Below are 20,000 nucleotides of genomic sequence, written 5' to 3' on the forward strand. Positions count from 1 at the left end.
TAATAATAGTAACAATAATAACAATAATAACAACAATAATAACACAATAAGTAAATATAAAAGAAAATAAATAAAAAGATCAATGAAAGGAAGAAAACGGAAGAGAAAAATTCATTTAGCTGGTGGCGATCCTGTTCGCGTGCCGTCGAAGTTGAAGATGTTCTCTCTGTTGAATTGCTGATTTGAAACTTGTTGTCGGACGTTATCTTGTCTGGTACTCCGATAAACTGATCCTAGCTGTTTAGTAAATATAAAAAAAAATTAATAAAAAGTTAAATTAAAAGGAAAAAAAGAGAAGAGGACAATGCCCTTCCAAAAATAACCATAGTAAAAATTATAATAATAATAATAATAATAATAATAATAATATTAATAACAATAAAAATAATAACAATAATAATAACAATCACAATTACAATCAATCACAATCACAATTACAATCAATCACAATCAGAATCATATTACAGTCACAATCACAATCATAATCACAATCACAAACACAATCACAAACACAAACACAAACACAAGCACAAACACAAACACAAACACAATCACAAACACAAACACAAACACAAACGCAATCGCAAACACAATCACAAACACAAACACAAACACAAACACAATCACAAACACAAACGCAATCATAAACGCAATCACAAACACAATCAAAATCACAATCACAATCACAATCACAAACACAAACACAAACACACAATTACAATCATAATCACAATCACGATCACAAAAAATTAATTATAAAAAAAATAAATAAAAACATCAATGAAAGGAAGAAAACGGAAGAGGAAAATGCATTTAGCTGGTGGCGATCCTGCTGGCGTGCCGTCGAAGTTGAAGATGTACTCTCTGTTAAATTGCTGATTTGAAACTGGTTGTCGAACGTTATCTTGTCTGGTACTCCGATAAACTGATCCTAGTTGTTAAGTAAATATAAAAAAAAATTAATGAAAAGATAAATCAAAAGGAAGCAAAGAAAAGAGGACAATGCCATTCCAAAAATAACCATCGTAAAAATAATAATAATAATAATAATAATAATAATAACAATAAGAATAACAATAACAAAAAGAATAACAATAACAATAATAATAATAATAATATTAATAATAATAATAATAATAATAATAATAATAATAATAATAATAATAATAATAATAATAATAATAACAATAGTATAAATAATAACAATAAGTAAATATAAAAGAAAATAAATAAAAAGATCAATGAAAGGAAGAAAACGGAAGAGAAAAATTCATTTAGCTGGTGGCGATCCTGGTCGCGTGCCGTCGAAGTTGAAGATGTTCTCTCTGTTGAATTGCTGATTTGAAACTGGTTGTCGGACGTTATCTTGTCTGGTACTCCGATAAACTGATCCTAGTTGTTTAGTAAATATAAAAAAAAATTAATGAAAAGATAAATCAAAAGGAAGCAAAGGAAAGAGGACAATGCCCTTCCAAAAATAACCATAGTAAAAATAATAATAATAATAATAATAATAATAATAATAATAATAATAATAATCATAATAATAATAACAATAAGAATAACAATAACAAAAATAATAACAATAACAATAATAATAATAATAATATTAATAATAATAATAATAATAATAATAATAATAATAATAATAATAATAATAATAATAGTAACAATAATAACAATAATAACAACAATAATAACACAATAAGTAAATATAAAAGAAAATAAATAAAAAGATCAATGAAAGGAAGAAAACGGAAGAGAAAAATTCATTTAGCTGGTAGCGATCCTGGTCGCGTGCCGTCGAAGTTGAAGATGTTCTCTCTGTTGAATTGCTGATTTGAAACTGGTTGTCGGACGTTATCTTGTCTGGTACTCCGATAAACTGATCCTAGTTGTTTAGTAAATATAAAAAAAAATTAATAAAAAGATAAATCAAAAGGAAGAAAAGAGAAGAGGACAATGCCCTTCCAAAAATAACCACAGTAAAAATAATAATAATAATAATAATAATAATAATAATAACAATAAAAATAATAACAATAATAATATCAATCACAATTACAATCAAATACAATCACAATTACAATCAATCACAATCACAATTACAATCAATCACAATCAGAATCATAATTACAGTCACAATCACAATCATAATCACAATCACAAACACAATCACAAACACAAACACAAACACAAGTACAAACACAAACACAAACACAATCACAAACACAAACACAAACACAAACGCAATCGCAAACACAATCACAAACACAAACACAAACACAAACACAATCACAAACACAAACGCAATCATAAACGCAATCACAAACACAATCAAAATCACATTCACAATCACAATCACAAACACAAACACAAAAAGTAATTTAAAAAAAAAATAAAAACATCAATGAAAGGAAGAAAACGGAAGAGGAAAATGCACTTAGCTGGTGGCGATGCTGCTGGCGTGCCGTCGAAGTTGAAGATGTTCTCTCTGTTGAATTGCTGATTTGAAACTGGTTGTCGGACGTTATCTTGTCTGGTACTCCGATAAACTGATCCTAGTTGTTAAGTAAATATAAAAAAAAATTAATGAAAAGATAAATCAAAAGGAAGCAAAGAAAAGAGGACAATGCCATTCCAAAAATAACCATCGTAAAAATAATAATAATAATAATAATAATAATAACAATAAGAATAACAATAACAAAAAGAATAACAATAACAATAATAATAATAATAATAATAATAATAATATTAATAATAATAATAATAATAATAATAATAATAATATAAATAATAACAATAGTATAAATAATAACAATAAGTAAATATAAAAGAAAATAAATAAAAAGATCAATGAAAGGAAGAAAACGGAAGAGAAAAATTCATTTAGCTGGTGGCGATCCTGGTCGCGTGCCGTCGAAGTTGAAGATGTTCTCTCTGTTGAATTGCTGATTTGAAACTGGTTGTCGGACGTTATCTTGTCTGGTAGTCCGATAAACTGATCCTAGTTGTTTAGTAAATATAAAAAAAATTAATAAAAAGATAAATCAAAAGGAAGAAAAGAGAAGAGGACAATGCCCTTCCAAAAATAACCACAGTAAAAATTATAATAATAATAATAATAATAATAATAATAATAATAATAATAATAACAATAAAAATAATAATAATAATAACAATCACAATTACAATCAATCACAATCACAATTACAATTACAGTCACAATGATAATCATAATCACAATCACAAACACAATTAGAAACACAAACACAAACACAAGCACAAACACAAACACAAACACAATCACAAACACAAACACAAACACAAACGCAACCGCAAACACAATCACAAACACAAACACAAACACAAACACAATCACAAACACAAACGCAATCATAAACGCAATCACAAACACAATCAAAATCACAATCACAATCACAATCACAAACACAAACACAAACACACAATTACAATCATAATCACAATCACGATCACAAAAAGTAATTATAAAAAAAATAAATAAAAACATCAATGAAAGGAAGAAAACGGAAGAGGAAAATGCATTTAGCTGGTGGCGATCCTGCTGGCGTGCCGTCGAAGTTGAAGATGTACTCTCTGTTAAATTGCTGATTTGAAACTGGTTGTCGAACGTTATCTTGTCTGGTACTCCGATAAACTGATCCTAGTTGTTAAGTAAATATAAAAAAAAATTAATGAAAAGATAAATCAAAAGGAAGCAAAGAAAAGAGGACAATGCCATTCCAAAAATAACCATCGTAAAAATAATAATAATAATAATAATAATAATAACAATAAGAATAACAATAACAAAAAGAATAACAATAACAATAATAATAATAATAATATTAATAATAATAATAATAATAATAATAATAATAATAATAATAATAATAATAATAATAATAATATAAATAATAACAATAGTATAAATAATAACAATAAGTAAATATAAAAGAAAATAAATAAAAAGATCAATGAAAGGAAGAAAACGGAAGAGAAAAATTCATTTAGCTGGTGGCGATCCTGGTCGCGTGCCGTCGAAGTTGAAGATGTTCTCTCTGTTGAATTGCTGATTTGAAACTGGTTGTCGGACGTTATCTTGTCTGGTACTCCGATAAACTGATCCTAGTTGTTTAGTAAATATAAAAAAAAATTAATGAAAAGATAAATCAAAAGGAAGCAAAGGAAAGAGGACAATGCCCTTCCAAAAATAACCATAGTAAAAATAATATTAATAATAATAATAATAATAATAATAATAATAATCATAATAATAATAACAATAATAATAACAATAACAAAAATAATAACAATAACAATAATAATAATAATAATATTAATAATAATAATAATAATAATAATAATAATAATAATAATATAAATAATAACAATAGTATAAATAATAACAATAAGTAAATATAAAAGAAAATAAATAAAAAGATCAATGAAAGGAAGAAAACGGAAGAGAAAAATTCATTTAGCTGGTGGCGATCCTGGTCGCGTGCCGTCGAAGTTGAAGATGTTCTCTCTGTTGAATTGCTGATTTGAAACTGGTTGTCGGACGTTATCTTGTCTGGTACTCCGATAAACTGATCCTAGTTGTTTAGTAAATATAAAAAAAATTAATAAAAAGATAAATCAAAAGGAAGAAAAGAGAAGAGGACAATGCCCTTCCAAAAATAACCACAGTAAAAATTATAATAATAATAATAATAATAATAATAATAACAATAAAAACAATAACAATAATAATAACAATCACAATTACAATCAATCACAATCACAATTACAATCAATCACAATCACAATCACAATTACAATTACAGTCACAATGACAATCATAATCACAATCACAAACACAATTAGAAACACAAACACAAACACAAGCACAAACACAAACACAAACACAATCACAAACACAAACACAAACACAAACGCAATCGCAAACACAATCACAAACACAAACACAAACACAAACACAATCACAAACACAAACGCAATCATAAACGCAATCACAAACACAATCAAAATCACAATCACAATCACAATCACAAACACAAACACAAACACACAATTACAATCATAATCACAATCACGATCACAAAAAGTAATTATAAAAAAAATAAATAAAAACATCAATGAAAGGAAGAAAACGGAAGAGGAAAATGCATTTAGCTGGTGGCGATCCTGCTGGCGTGCCGTCGAAGTTGAAGATGTACTCTCTGTTGAATTGCTGAATTGAAACTGTTTGTCGGACGTTATCTTGTCTGGTACTCCGATAAACTGATCCTAGTTGTTAAGTAAATATAAAAAAAAATTAATGAAAAGATAAATCAAAAGGAAGCAAAGGAAAGAGGACAATGCCCTTCCAAAAATAACCATAGTAAAAATAATAATAATAATAATAATAATAATAATAATAATAATAACAACAACAATAATAAAAATAATAATTACAATAATAACAATAATAATTACAATAATAACAATAATAATAATAATAATAATAATAATATAATAATAATAATAATAATAATGATAATAATAATAATAATAAATAATAATAATAAAAATAATTACAATAATAACAATAATAATAATAATAATAATAATAATAAAAATAAAAATAATAATAATAATAGTAATAAAAATAATAAGAATAATAATAACAATAATAATAACAATAATAACACAATAAGTAAATATAAAAAAAATAAATAAAAAGATCAATGAAAGGAAGAAAAGGAAAGAGAAAATTCACTTAGCTGGTGGCGATTCTGGTGGCGTGCCGTCGAAGTTGAAGATGTTCTCTCTATTGAATTGCTGATTTGAAACTGGTTGTCGGTCGTTATCTTGTGTGATACTCCAATAAACTGATCGTAGTTGTTAAGTAAATATTAAAAAAAATTAATGAAAAGATAAATCAAAAGGAAGCAAAGGGAAAAGGACAATGCCTTTCCAAAAATAACAATAGTAAAAATAATAATAACAATAATAATAATAATAATAATAATAATAATAATAATAATAATAATATAATAATAATAACAACAACAATAATAAAAATAATAATTACAATAATAACAATAATAATTACAATAATAACAATAATAATAATAATAATAATAATAATATAATAATACTAATAATAATAATAATAAATAATAATAATAAAAATAATTACAATAATAACAATAATAATAATAATAATAATAATAATAATAATAATAATAATAATAATAATAATAATAATAGTAATAAAAATAATAAGAATAATAATAACAATAATAATAACAATAATAACACAATAAGTAAATATAAAAAAAATAAATAAAAAGATCAATGAAAGGAAGAAAAGGAAAGAGGAAAATTCACTTAGCTGGTGGCGATTCTGGTGGCGTGCCGTCGAAGTTGAAGATGTTCTCTATATTGAAATGAAACTGGTTGTCGGTCGTTATCTTGTGTGATACTCCAATAAACTGATCGTAGTTGTTAAGTAAATATTAAAAAAAATTAATGAAAAGATAAATCAAAAGGAAGCAAAGTGAAAAGGACAATGCCTTTCCAAAAATAACCATAGTAAAAATAATAATAACAATAATAATAATAATAATAATAATAATAATAATAATAATAATAATAATAATAATAACAACAATAATAAAAATAATAATTACAATAATAACAATAATAATAATTATAATAACAATTATAATAATAATATATAATAATAATAATAATAATAATAATAACAATAATAATAACACAATAAGTAAATATTAAAAAAAATAAATAAAAAGAACAACGAAAGGAAGAAAATGGAAGAGGAAAATTCACTTAGCTGGTGGCGTGCCGTCGAAGTTGAAGATGTTCTCTCTGTTGAATTGCTGATTTAAAACTGGTTGTCGGACGTTATCTTGTCTGGTACTCCAATAAATTGATCCTAATTGTTTAGTAAATATAAAAAAATTAATGAAAAGATAAATCAAAAGGAAGCAAAGGGAACAGGACAATGCCCTTCCAAAAATAACCATAGTAAAAATAATAATAATACTAATGATAATAATAATAATAATAATAATAATAATAATAATAATAATAATAATAATAATAATATTAATAACAATAAAAATAATTACAACAATAATAACAATCACAATTACAATCAATCACAATCACAATCAAATTACAGTCACAATCACAAAGACAAACACAAACACAAACACAAACACAATCACAATCACAAACACAAACACAAACACAAACACAAACCAAAACTCAATCCCAATCCCAATCCCAAACCCAAGCCCAAACCCAAACACAAACACAAAAACAATCACAAACACAAACGCAATCACAAACGCAATCACAAACACAATCACAAACACAAACACAAACATAAACACAAACGCAATCATAAACGCAATCACAAACACAATCAAAATCACAATCACAATCACAATCAGTCACAAACACAAACACAAACACAAACACAATTACAATCATAATCACAATCACAATCACAAAAAGTAATTATAAAAAAAATAAACAAAAACATCAATAAAAGTAAGAAAACGGAAGAGGAAAATGCACTTAGCTGGTGGTGATACTGGTGGCGTGCCGTCGAAGATGAAGATGTACTCTCTGTTCAATTGCTGATTTAAAACTGGTTGTCGGACGTTATCTTGTCTGGTACTCCGATAAACTGATCCTAGTTGTTTAGTAAATATAAAAAAAATTAATAAAAAGATAAATCAAAAGGAAGAAAAGAGAAGAGGACAATGCCCTTCCAAAAATAACCACAGTAAAAATTATAATAATAATAATAATAATAATAATAATAATAATAACAATAAAAATAATAATAATAATAACAATCACAATTACAATCAATCACAATCACAATTACAATCAATCACAATCACAATTACAATTACAGTCACAATGATAATCATAATCACAATCACAAACACAATTAGAAACACAAACACAAACACAAGCACAAACACAAACACAAAACAATCACAAACACAAACACAAACACAAACGCAACCGCAAACACAATCACAAACACAAACACAAACACAAACACAATCACAAACACAAACGCAATCATAAACGCAATCACAAACACAATCAAAATCACAATCACAATCACAATCACAAACACAAACACAAACACACAATTACAATCATAATCACAATCACGATCACAAAAAGTAATTATAAAAAAAATAAATAAAAACATCAATGAAAGGAAGAAAACGGAAGAGGAAAATGCATTTAGCTGGTGGCGATCCTGCTGGCGTGCCGTCGAAGTTGAAGATGTACTCTCTGTTAAATTGCTGATTTGAAACTGGTTGTCGAACGTTATCTTGTCTGGTACTCCGATAAACTGATCCTAGTTGTTAAGTAAATATAAAAAAAAATTAATGAAAAGATAAATCAAAAGGAAGCAAAGAAAAGAGGATAATGCCATTCCAAAAATAACCATCGTAAAAATAATAATAATAATAATAATAATAATAACAATAAGAATAACAATAACAAAAAGAATAACAATAACAATAATAATAATAATAATATTAATAATAATAATAATAATAATAATAATAATAATAATAATAATAATAATAATAATAATAATAACAATAGTATAAATAATAACAATAAGTAAATATAAAAGAAAATAAATAAAAAGATCAATGAAAGGAAGAAAACGGAAGAGAAAAATTCATTTAGCTGGTGGCGATCCTGGTCGCGTGCCGTCGAAGTTGAAGATGTTCTCTCTGTTGAATTGCTGATTTGAAACTGGTTGTCGGACGTTATCTTGTCTGGTACTCCGATAAACTGATCCTAGTTGTTTAGTAAATATAAAAAAAAATTAATGAAAAGATAAATCAAAAGGAAGCAAAGGAAAGAGGACAATGCCCTTCCAAAAATAACCATAGTAAAAATAATATTAATAATAATAATAATAATAATAATAATAATAATAATCATAATAATAATAACAATAAGAATAACAATAACAAAAATAATAACAATAACAATAATAATAATAATAATATTAATAATAATAATAATAATAATAATAATAATAATAATAATATAAATAATAACAATAGTATAAATAATAACAATAAGTAAATATAAAAGAAAATAAATAAAAAGATCAATGAAAGGAAGAAAACGGAAGAGAAAAATTCATTTAGCTGGTGGCGATCCTGGTCGCGTGCCGTCGAAGTTGAAGATGTTCTCTCTGTTGAATTGCTGATTTGAAACTGGTTGTCGGACGTTATCTTGTCTGGTACTCCGATAAACTGATCCTAGTTGTTTAGTAAATATAAAAAAAATTAATAAAAAGATAAATCAAAAGGAAGAAAAGAGAAGAGGACAATGCCCTTCCAAAAATAACCACAGTAAAAATTATAATAATAATAATAATAATAATAATAATAACAATAAAAACAATAACAATAATAATAACAATCACAATTACAATCAATCACAATCACAATTACAATCAATCACAATCACAATCACAATTACAATTACAGTCACAATGACAATCATAATCACAATCACAAACACAATTAGAAACACAAACACAAACACAAGCACAAACACAAACACAAACACAATCACAAACACAAACACAAACACAAACGCAATCGCAAACACAATCACAAACACAAACACAAACACAAACACAATCACAAACACAAACGCAATCATAAACGCAATCACAAACACAATCAAAATCACAATCACAATCACAATCACAAACACAAACACAAACACACAATTACAATCATAATCACAATCACGATCACAAAAAGTAATTATAAAAAAAATAAATAAAAACATCAATGAAAGGAAGAAAACGGAAGAGGAAAATGCATTTAGCTGGTGGCGATCCTGCTGGCGTGCCGTCGAAGTTGAAGATGTACTCTCTGTTGAATTGCTGAATTGAAACTGTTTGTCGGACGTTATCTTGTCTGGTACTCCGATAAACTGATCCTAGTTGTTAAGTAAATATAAAAAAAAATTAATGAAAAGATAAATCAAAAGGAAGCAAAGGAAAGAGGACAATGCCCTTCCAAAAATAACCATAGTAAAAATAATAATAATAATAATAATAATAATAATAATAATAATAACAACAACAATAATAAAAATAATAATTACAATAATAACAATAATAATTACAATAATAACAATAATAATAATAATAATAATAATAATATAATAATAATAATAATAATAATGATAATAATAATAATAATAAATAATAATAATAAAAATAATTACAATAATAACAATAATAATAATAATAATAATAATAATAAAAATAAAAATAATAATAATAATAGTAATAAAAATAATAAGAATAATAATAACAATAATAATAACAATAATAACACAATAAGTAAATATAAAAAAAATAAATAAAAAGATCAATGAAAGGAAGAAAAGGAAAGAGAAAATTCACTTAGCTGGTGGCGATTCTGGTGGCGTGCCGTCGAAGTTGAAGATGTTCTCTCTATTGAATTGCTGATTTGAAACTGGTTGTCGGTCGTTATCTTGTGTGATACTCCAATAAACTGATCGTAGTTGTTAAGTAAATATTAAAAAAAATTAATGAAAAGATAAATCAAAAGGAAGCAAAGGGAAAAGGACAATGCCTTTCCAAAAATAACAATAGTAAAAATAATAATAACAATAATAATAATAATAATAATAATAATAATAATAATAATAATAATAATATAATAATAATAACAACAACAATAATAAAAATAATAATTACAATAATAACAATAATAATTACAATAATAACAATAATAATAATAATAATAATAATAATATAATAATACTAATAATAATAATAATAAATAATAATAATAAAAATAATTACAATAATAACAATAATAATAATAATAATAATAATAATAATAATAATAATAATAATAATAATAATAATAATAATAGTAATAAAAATAATAAGAATAATAATAACAATAATAATAACAATAATAACACAATAAGTAAATATAAAAAAAATAAATAAAAAGATCAATGAAAGGAAGAAAAGGAAAGAGGAAAATTCACTTAGCTGGTGGCGATTCTGGTGGCGTGCCGTCGAAGTTGAAGATGTTCTCTATATTGAAATGAAACTGGTTGTCGGTCGTTATCTTGTGTGATACTCCAATAAACTGATCGTAGTTGTTAAGTAAATATTAAAAAAAATTAATGAAAAGATAAATCAAAAGGAAGCAAAGTGAAAAGGACAATGCCTTTCCAAAAATAACCATAGTAAAAATAATAATAACAATAATAATAATAATAATAATAATAATAATAATAATAATAATAATAATAATAATAACAACAATAATAAAAATAATAATTACAATAATAACAATAATAATAATTATAATAACAATTATAATAATAATATATAATAATAATAATAATAATAATAATAACAATAATAATAACACAATAAGTAAATATTAAAAAAAATAAATAAAAAGAACAACGAAAGGAAGAAAATGGAAGAGGAAAATTCACTTAGCTGGTGGCGTGCCGTCGAAGTTGAAGATGTTCTCTCTGTTGAATTGCTGATTTAAAACTGGTTGTCGGACGTTATCTTGTCTGGTACTCCAATAAATTGATCCTAATTGTTTAGTAAATATAAAAAAATTAATGAAAAGATAAATCAAAAGGAAGCAAAGGGAACAGGACAATGCCCTTCCAAAAATAACCATAGTAAAAATAATAATAATACTAATGATAATAATAATAATAATAATAATAATAATAATAATAATAATAATAATAATAATAATAATATTAATAACAATAAAAATAATTACAACAATAATAACAATCACAATTACAATCAATCACAATCACAATCAAATTACAGTCACAATCACAAAGACAAACACAAACACAAACACAAACACAATCACAATCACAAACACAAACACAAACACAAACACAAACACAAACACAAACCAAAACTCAATCCCAATCCCAATCCCAAACCCAAGCCCAAACCCAAACACAAACACAAAAACAATCACAAACACAAACGCAATCACAAACGCAATCACAAACACAATCACAAACACAAACACAAACATAAACACAAACGCAATCATAAACGCAATCACAAACACAATCAAAATCACAATCACAATCACAATCAGTCACAAACACAAACACAAACACAAACACAATTACAATCATAATCACAATCACAATCACAAAAAGTAATTATAAAAAAAATAAACAAAAACATCAATAAAAGTAAGAAAACGGAAGAGGAAAATGCACTTAGCTGGTGGTGATACTGGTGGCGTGCCGTCGAAGATGAAGATGTACTCTCTGTTCAATTGCTGATTTAAAACTGGTTGTCGGACGTTATCTTGTCTGGTACTCCGATAAACTGATCCTAGTTGTTTAGTAAATATAAAAAAAATTAATAAAAAGATAAATCAAAAGGAAGAAAAGAGAAGAGGACAATGCCCTTCCAAAAATAACCACAGTAAAAATTATAATAATAATAATAATAATAATAATAATAATAATAACAATAAAAATAATAATAATAATAACAATCACAATTACAATCAATCACAATCACAATTACAATCAATCACAATCACAATTACAATTACAGTCACAATGATAATCATAATCACAATCACAAACACAATTAGAAACACAAACACAAACACAAGCACAAACACAAACACAAAACAATCACAAACACAAACACAAACACAAACGCAACCGCAAACACAATCACAAACACAAACACAAACACAAACACAATCACAAACACAAACGCAATCATAAACGCAATCACAAACACAATCAAAATCACAATCACAATCACAATCACAAACACAAACACAAACACACAATTACAATCATAATCACAATCACGATCACAAAAAGTAATTATAAAAAAAATAAATAAAAACATCAATGAAAGGAAGAAAACGGAAGAGGAAAATGCATTTAGCTGGTGGCGATCCTGCTGGCGTGCCGTCGAAGTTGAAGATGTACTCTCTGTTAAATTGCTGATTTGAAACTGGTTGTCGAACGTTATCTTGTCTGGTACTCCGATAAACTGATCCTAGTTGTTAAGTAAATATAAAAAAAAATTAATGAAAAGATAAATCAAAAGGAAGCAAAGAAAAGAGGATAATGCCATTCCAAAAATAACCATCGTAAAAATAATAATAATAATAATAATAATAATAACAATAAGAATAACAATAACAAAAAGAATAACAATAACAATAATAATAATAATAATAATAATAATAATAATAATAATAATAATAATAATAATAATAATAATAATAATAACAATAGTATAAATAATAACAATAAGTAAATATAAAAGAAAATAAATAAAAAGATCAATGAAAGGAAGAAAACGGAAGAGAAAAATTCATTTAGCTGGTGGCGATCCTGGTCGCGTGCCGTCGAAGTTGAAGATGTTCTCTCTGTTGAATTGCTGATTTGAAACTGGTTGTCGGACGTTATCTTGTCTGGTACTCCGATAAACTGATCCTAGTTGTTTAGTAAATATAAAAAAAAATTAATGAAAAGATAAATCAAAAGGAAGCAAAGGAAAGAGGACAATGCCCTTCCAAAAATAACCATAGTAAAAATAATATTAATAATAATAATAATAATAATAATAATAATAATAATCATAATAATAATAACAATAAGAATAACAATAACAAAAATAATAACAATAACAATAATAATAATAATAATATTAATAATAATAATAATAATAATAATAATAATAATAATATAAATAATAACAATAGTATAAATAATAACAATAAGTAAATATAAAAGAAAATAAATAAAAAGATCAATGAAAGGAAGAAAACGGAAGAGAAAAATTCATTTAGCTGGTGGCGATCCTGGTCGCGTGCCGTCGAAGTTGAAGATGTTCTCTCTGTTGAATTGCTGATTTGAAACTGGTTGTCGGACGTTATCTTGTCTGGTACTCCGATAAACTGATCCTAGTTGTTTAGTAAATATAAAAAAAATTAATAAAAAGATAAATCAAAAGGAAGAAAAGAGAAGAGGACAATGCCCTTCCAAAAATAACCACAGTAAAAATTATAATAATAATAATAATAATAATAATAATAACAATAAAAACAATAACAATAATAATAACAATCACAATTACAATCAATCACAATCACAATTACAATCAATCACAATCACAATCACAATTACAATTACAGTCACAATGACAATCATAATCACAATCACAAACACAATTAGAAACACAAACACAAACACAAGCACAAACACAAACACAAACACAATCACAAACACAAACACAAACACAAACGCAATCGCAAACACAATCACAAACACAAACACAAACACAAACACAATCACAAACACAAACGCAATCATAAACGCAATCACAAACACAATCAAAATCACAATCACAATCACAAACACAAACACAAACACACAATTACAATCATAATCACAATCACGATCACAAAAAGTAATTATAAAAAAAATAAATAAAAACATCAATGAAAGGAAGAAAACGGAAGAGGAAAATGCATTTAGCTGGTGGCGATCCTGCTGGCGTGCCGTCGAAGTTGAAGATGTACTCTCTGTTGAATTGCTGAATTGAAACTGTTTGTCGGACGTTATCTTGTCTGGTACTCCGATAAACTGATCCTAGTTGTTAAGTAAATATAAAAAAAAATTAATGAAAAGATAAATCAAAAGGAAGCAAAGGAAAGAGGACAATGCCCTTCCAAAAATAACCATAGTAAAAATAATAATAATAATAATAATAATAATAATAATAATAATAACAACAACAATAATAAAAATAATAATTACAATAATAACAATAATAATTACAATAATAACAATAATAATAATAATAATAATAATAATATAATAATAATAATAATAATAATAATAATAATAATAATAATAATAAATAATAATAATAAAAATAATTACAATAATAACAATAATAATAATAATAATAATAATAAAAATAAAAATAATAATAATAATAGTAATAAAAATAATAAGAATAATAATAACAATAATAATAACAATAATAACACAATAAGTAAATATAAAAAAAATAAATAAAAAGATCAATGAAAGGAAGAAAAGGAAAGAGAAAATTCACTTAGCTGGTGGCGATTCTGGTGGCGTGCCGTCGAAGTTGAAGATGTTCTCTCTATTGAATTGCTGATTTGAAACTGGTTGTCGGTCGTTATCTTGTGTGATACTCCAATAAACTGATCGTAGTTGTTAAGTAAATATTAAAAAAAATTAATGAAAAGATAAATCAAAAGGAAGCAAAGGGAAAAGGACAATGCCTTTCCAAAAATAACAATAGTAAAAATAATAATAACAATAATAATAATAATAATAATAATAATAATAATAATAATAATATAATAATAATAACAACAACAATAATAAAAATAATAATTACAATAATAACAATAATAATTACAATAATAACAATAATAATAATAATAATAATAATAATATAATAATACTAATAATAATAATAATAAATAATAATAATAAAAATAATTACAATAATAACAATAATAATAATAATAATAATAATAATAATAATAATAATAATAATAATAATAATAATAATAATAATAGTAATAAAAATAATAAGAATAATAATAACAATAATAATAACAATAATAACACAATAAGTAAATATAAAAAAAATAAATAAAAAGATCAATGAAAGGAAGAAAAGGAAAGAGGAAAATTCACTTAGCTGGTGGCGATTCTGGTGGCGTGCCGTCGAAGTTGAAGATGTTCTCTATATTGAAATGAAACTGGTTGTCGGCCGTTATCTTGTGTGATACTCCAATAAACTGATCGTAGTTGTTAAGTAAATATTAAAAAAAATTAATGAAAAGATAAATCAAAAGGAAGCAAAGTGAAAAGGACAATGCCTTTCCAAAAATAACCATAGTAAAAATAATAATAACAATAATAATAATAATAATAATAATAATAATAATAATAATAATAATAATAATAACAACAACAATAATAAAAATAATAATTACAATAATAACAATAATAATAATTATAATAACAATTATAATAATAATATATAATAATAATAATAATAATAATAATAATAATAACAATAATAATAACACAATAAGTAAATATTAAAAAAAATAAATAAAAAGAACAACGAAAGGAAGAAAATGGAAGAGGAAAATTCACTTAGCTGGTGGCGTGCCGTCGAAGTTGAAGATGTTCTCTCTGTTGAATTGCTGATTTAAAACTGGTTGTCGGACGTTATCTTGTCTGGTACTCCAATAAATTGATCCTAATTGTTTAGTAAATATAAAAAAATTAATGAAAAGATAAATCAAAAGGAAGCAAAGGGAACAGGACAATGCCCTTCCAAAAATAACCATAGTAAAAATAATAATAATACTAATGATAATAATAATAATAATAATAATAATAATAATAATAATAATAATAATAATAATAATAATATTAATAACAATAAAAATAATTACAACAATAATAACAATCACAATTACAATCAATCACAATCACAATCAAATTACAGTCACAATCACAAAGACAAACACAAACACAAACACAAACACAATCACAATCACAAACACAAACACAAACACAAACACAAACACAAACACAAACCAAAACTCAATCCCAATCCCAATCCCAAACCCAAGCCCAAACCCAAACACAAACACAAAAACAATCACAAACACAAACGCAATCACAAACGCAATCACAAACACAATCACAAACACAAACACAAACACAAACACAAACGCAATCATAAACGCAATCACAAACACAATCAAAATCACAATCACAATCACAATCAGTCACAAACACAAACACAAACACAAACACAATTACAATCATAATCACAATCACAATCACAAAAAGTAATTATAAAAAAAATAAACAAAAACATCAATAAAAGTAAGAAAACGGAAGAGGAAAATGCACTTAGCTGGTGGTGATACTGGTGGCGTGCCGTCGAAGATGAAGATGTACTCTCTGTTCAATTGCTGATTTAAAACTGGTTGTCGGACGTTATCTTTTCTGGTACTCCGAAAAACTAATCATAGTTGTTAAGTAAATATTAAAAAAAAAATAATGTAAAGATAAATCAAAAGGAAGCAAAGTGAAGAGGACAATGTCCTTCTAAAAATAACCATAGTAATAATAATAATAATAATAATAATAATAATAATAATAATAATAATAATAATACTAATAATAACACAATAAGTAAATATAAAAAAAAATAAAAAGATCAATGAAAGGAAGAAAACGGAAGAAGAAAATTCACTTAGCTGGTGGCGATCCTGGTGGCGTGCCGTCGAAGTTGAAGATGTTCTCTCTGTAGAATTGCTCATTTGAAACTGGTTGTCAGACGTTATCTTGTCTGGTATTCCGATAAACAGATCCTAGTTGTTAAGTAAATATAAAAAAAAATTAATAAAAAGATAAATGAAAACGAAGTAAAGAGAAGAGGACAATGCCCTTCCAAAAATAACCATAGTAAAATAATAATAATAATAATAATAATAATAATAATAATAACAATAATAAAAATAATAATTACAATAATAACAAGAATAATAATAATAATAATAATAATAATAATAATAAAAATAACAACAATAATAATAACAATAATAACACAATAATTAATATAAAAAAAATAAATAAAAAGATCAATGAAAGGAAGAAAACGGAAGAGGAAAAAGCACTTAGCTAGTGGCGATCCTGGTGGCGTACCGTCGAAGTTGAAGATGTTCTCTCTGTTGAATTGCTAATTTGAAACTAGTTGTCGGTCGTTATCTTGTCTGGTACTCCGATCAACTGATCCTAGTTGTTAAGTAAGTAATAAAAAAATTAATGAAAAGATAAATCAAAAGGAAGCAAAGGGAAGAGGAAAATGCCCTTCCAAAAATAACCACAGTAAAAAAAAAAAAAATAATAATAATAATAATAATAATAATAATAATAACAATAATATTAATAACAATAAAAATAATAACAATAACAATCACAATTACAATCAATCACAATCACAATCACAATTACAGTCACAATCACAATCACAATCAGAAACACAAACACAAACACAAACACAAACACAAACACAGTCACAATCACAATCACAAACACAAACACAATCACAATCACAATCACAAACACAAACACAAACGCATCACAAACGCAATCACTAACACAAACACAAACACAAACATAAAACCTAAACACAAACACAAACGCAATCACAAACGCAATCAAAATCACAAACACAAACACAAACACAAACACAATCACAAACACAAATAGAAACACAAACACAATTACAAACACAATCCCAATCCCAATCCCACTCCCAATCTCAAACACAAACACAAACACAAATACAAACACAAACACAATCACAATCACCAACACAAACACAATCACTAACACAAACGCAATAACAAACGCAATCACAAACAAAATCACAAACACAACCACAAACACAAACACAAACACAAACACAAACACAAACACAAACACAAACACAAACGCAATCACAAACGCAATCATAAACGCAATCACAAACGCAATCAAAAACACTAACACAAACACAAACACAAACACAAACACAATCACAAACACAATCACAATCGTAATCATAATCACAATCACAAAAAGTAATTATAAAAAAAAATAAATAAAAAGATCAATGAAAGGAAGAAAGCGGAAGAGGAAAATGCACTTAACTGGTGGCGATCCTGGAGGCGTGCCGTCGAAGTTGAAGATGTTTTCTCTGTTGAATTGCTGATTTGAAACTGGTTGTCGGTCGTTATCTTGTCTGATACTCCAATAAACTGATCTTAGTTGTTAAGTAAAATATAAAAAAAAATTAATGAAAATATAAATCAAAAGGAAGAAAAAGGAAGAGGACAATGCCCTTCCAAAAATAACCATAGCAAAAATAATAATAATAATAATAATAATAATAATAATAATAATAATAATAATAACAATAATAATAACTATAATAACAATAATAAAAATAATAATTACAAGAATAACATTAATAATAATAATAATAACAATAATAATAATAATAATAATAATAATAATAATAATAATAATAATAATAATAAATAATAATAATAATAATAATAATAATAATAATAATAATAATAATAATAATAATAATAATAATAATAATAACACAATAAGTAAATATAAAAAAAATAAATAAAAAGATTAATGAAAGGAAGAAAACGGAAGAGGAAAATGCACTTAGCTGGTGGCGATCCTGGTGGCGATCCTGGTGGCGTGCCGTCGAAGTTGAAGATGTTCTCTCTGTTGAATTGCTGATTTGAAACTGGTTGTTGGACGTTATCTTGTCTGGTACTCTGATAAACTTATCCTAGTTGTTTAGTAAATATAAAAAAAATTAATGAAAAGATAAATCAAAAGGAAGCAAAGGGAAGAGGACAATATCCTTCAAAAAATAACCATAGTAAAATTAATAATAATAATTATTATAATAATAATAATAATAATAATAATAACAATAAAAATAATAACAATAATAATAACAATCACAATTACAATCAATCACAATCACAATACTAATTACAGTCACAATCACAATCATAATCACAATCAGAAACACAAACACAAACACAAACACAAACACAAACACAAACACAAACATAAACACAATCACAAACACAAACACAAACACAAACACAAACACAATCACAATCACAATCACAATCACAATCCCAAACCCAAACATAAACACAAACACAAACACAAACACAAACACAATCACAATCACAAACACAAACGCAATCACAAAG

At 25.1% G+C, this 20,000-nt stretch overlaps 1 protein-coding gene and 1 long non-coding RNA gene across 2 annotated transcripts in view; both read right to left on the reverse strand.

Annotated features, from left to right (window-relative positions):
* Nucleotides 1-20,000, reverse strand: part of LOC130828704 (uncharacterized) — a 33,093-nt gene that overhangs the window by 1,325 nt on the left and 11,768 nt on the right. The window contains exon 7 of the mRNA XM_057694666.1: nucleotides 1-233. This exon is cut by the window's left edge and continues 1,325 nt beyond it. Within this exon, the coding sequence (XP_057550649.1) occupies nucleotides 112-233 (122 nt within the window). The 3' untranslated portion in view covers nucleotides 1-111. The remainder of the gene's footprint in view (nucleotides 234-20,000) is intronic.
* LOC130796803 (uncharacterized) overlaps nucleotides 5,665-20,000 on the reverse strand; it is a 14,906-nt gene continuing 570 nt past the window's right edge. Inside the window, exons 1-8 of the long non-coding RNA XR_009038755.1 lie at nucleotides 18,901-20,000; nucleotides 15,874-16,447; nucleotides 15,257-15,368; nucleotides 11,143-14,784; nucleotides 10,523-10,634; nucleotides 6,865-10,050; nucleotides 6,403-6,506; nucleotides 5,665-5,900 (exon numbers count right to left, since the gene is read on the reverse strand). The exon at nucleotides 18,901-20,000 is cut by the window's right edge and continues 570 nt beyond it. This is a non-coding gene — a long non-coding RNA (uncharacterized LOC130796803). The remainder of the gene's footprint in view (nucleotides 5,901-6,402; nucleotides 6,507-6,864; nucleotides 10,051-10,522; nucleotides 10,635-11,142; nucleotides 14,785-15,256; nucleotides 15,369-15,873; nucleotides 16,448-18,900) is intronic.

Source organism: Amaranthus tricolor, chromosome 12, assembly GCF_026212465.1.
Source record: "Amaranthus tricolor cultivar Red isolate AtriRed21 chromosome 12, ASM2621246v1, whole genome shotgun sequence".
In the NCBI taxonomy this organism is placed as follows: Eukaryota; Viridiplantae; Streptophyta; class Magnoliopsida; order Caryophyllales; family Amaranthaceae; genus Amaranthus; species Amaranthus tricolor.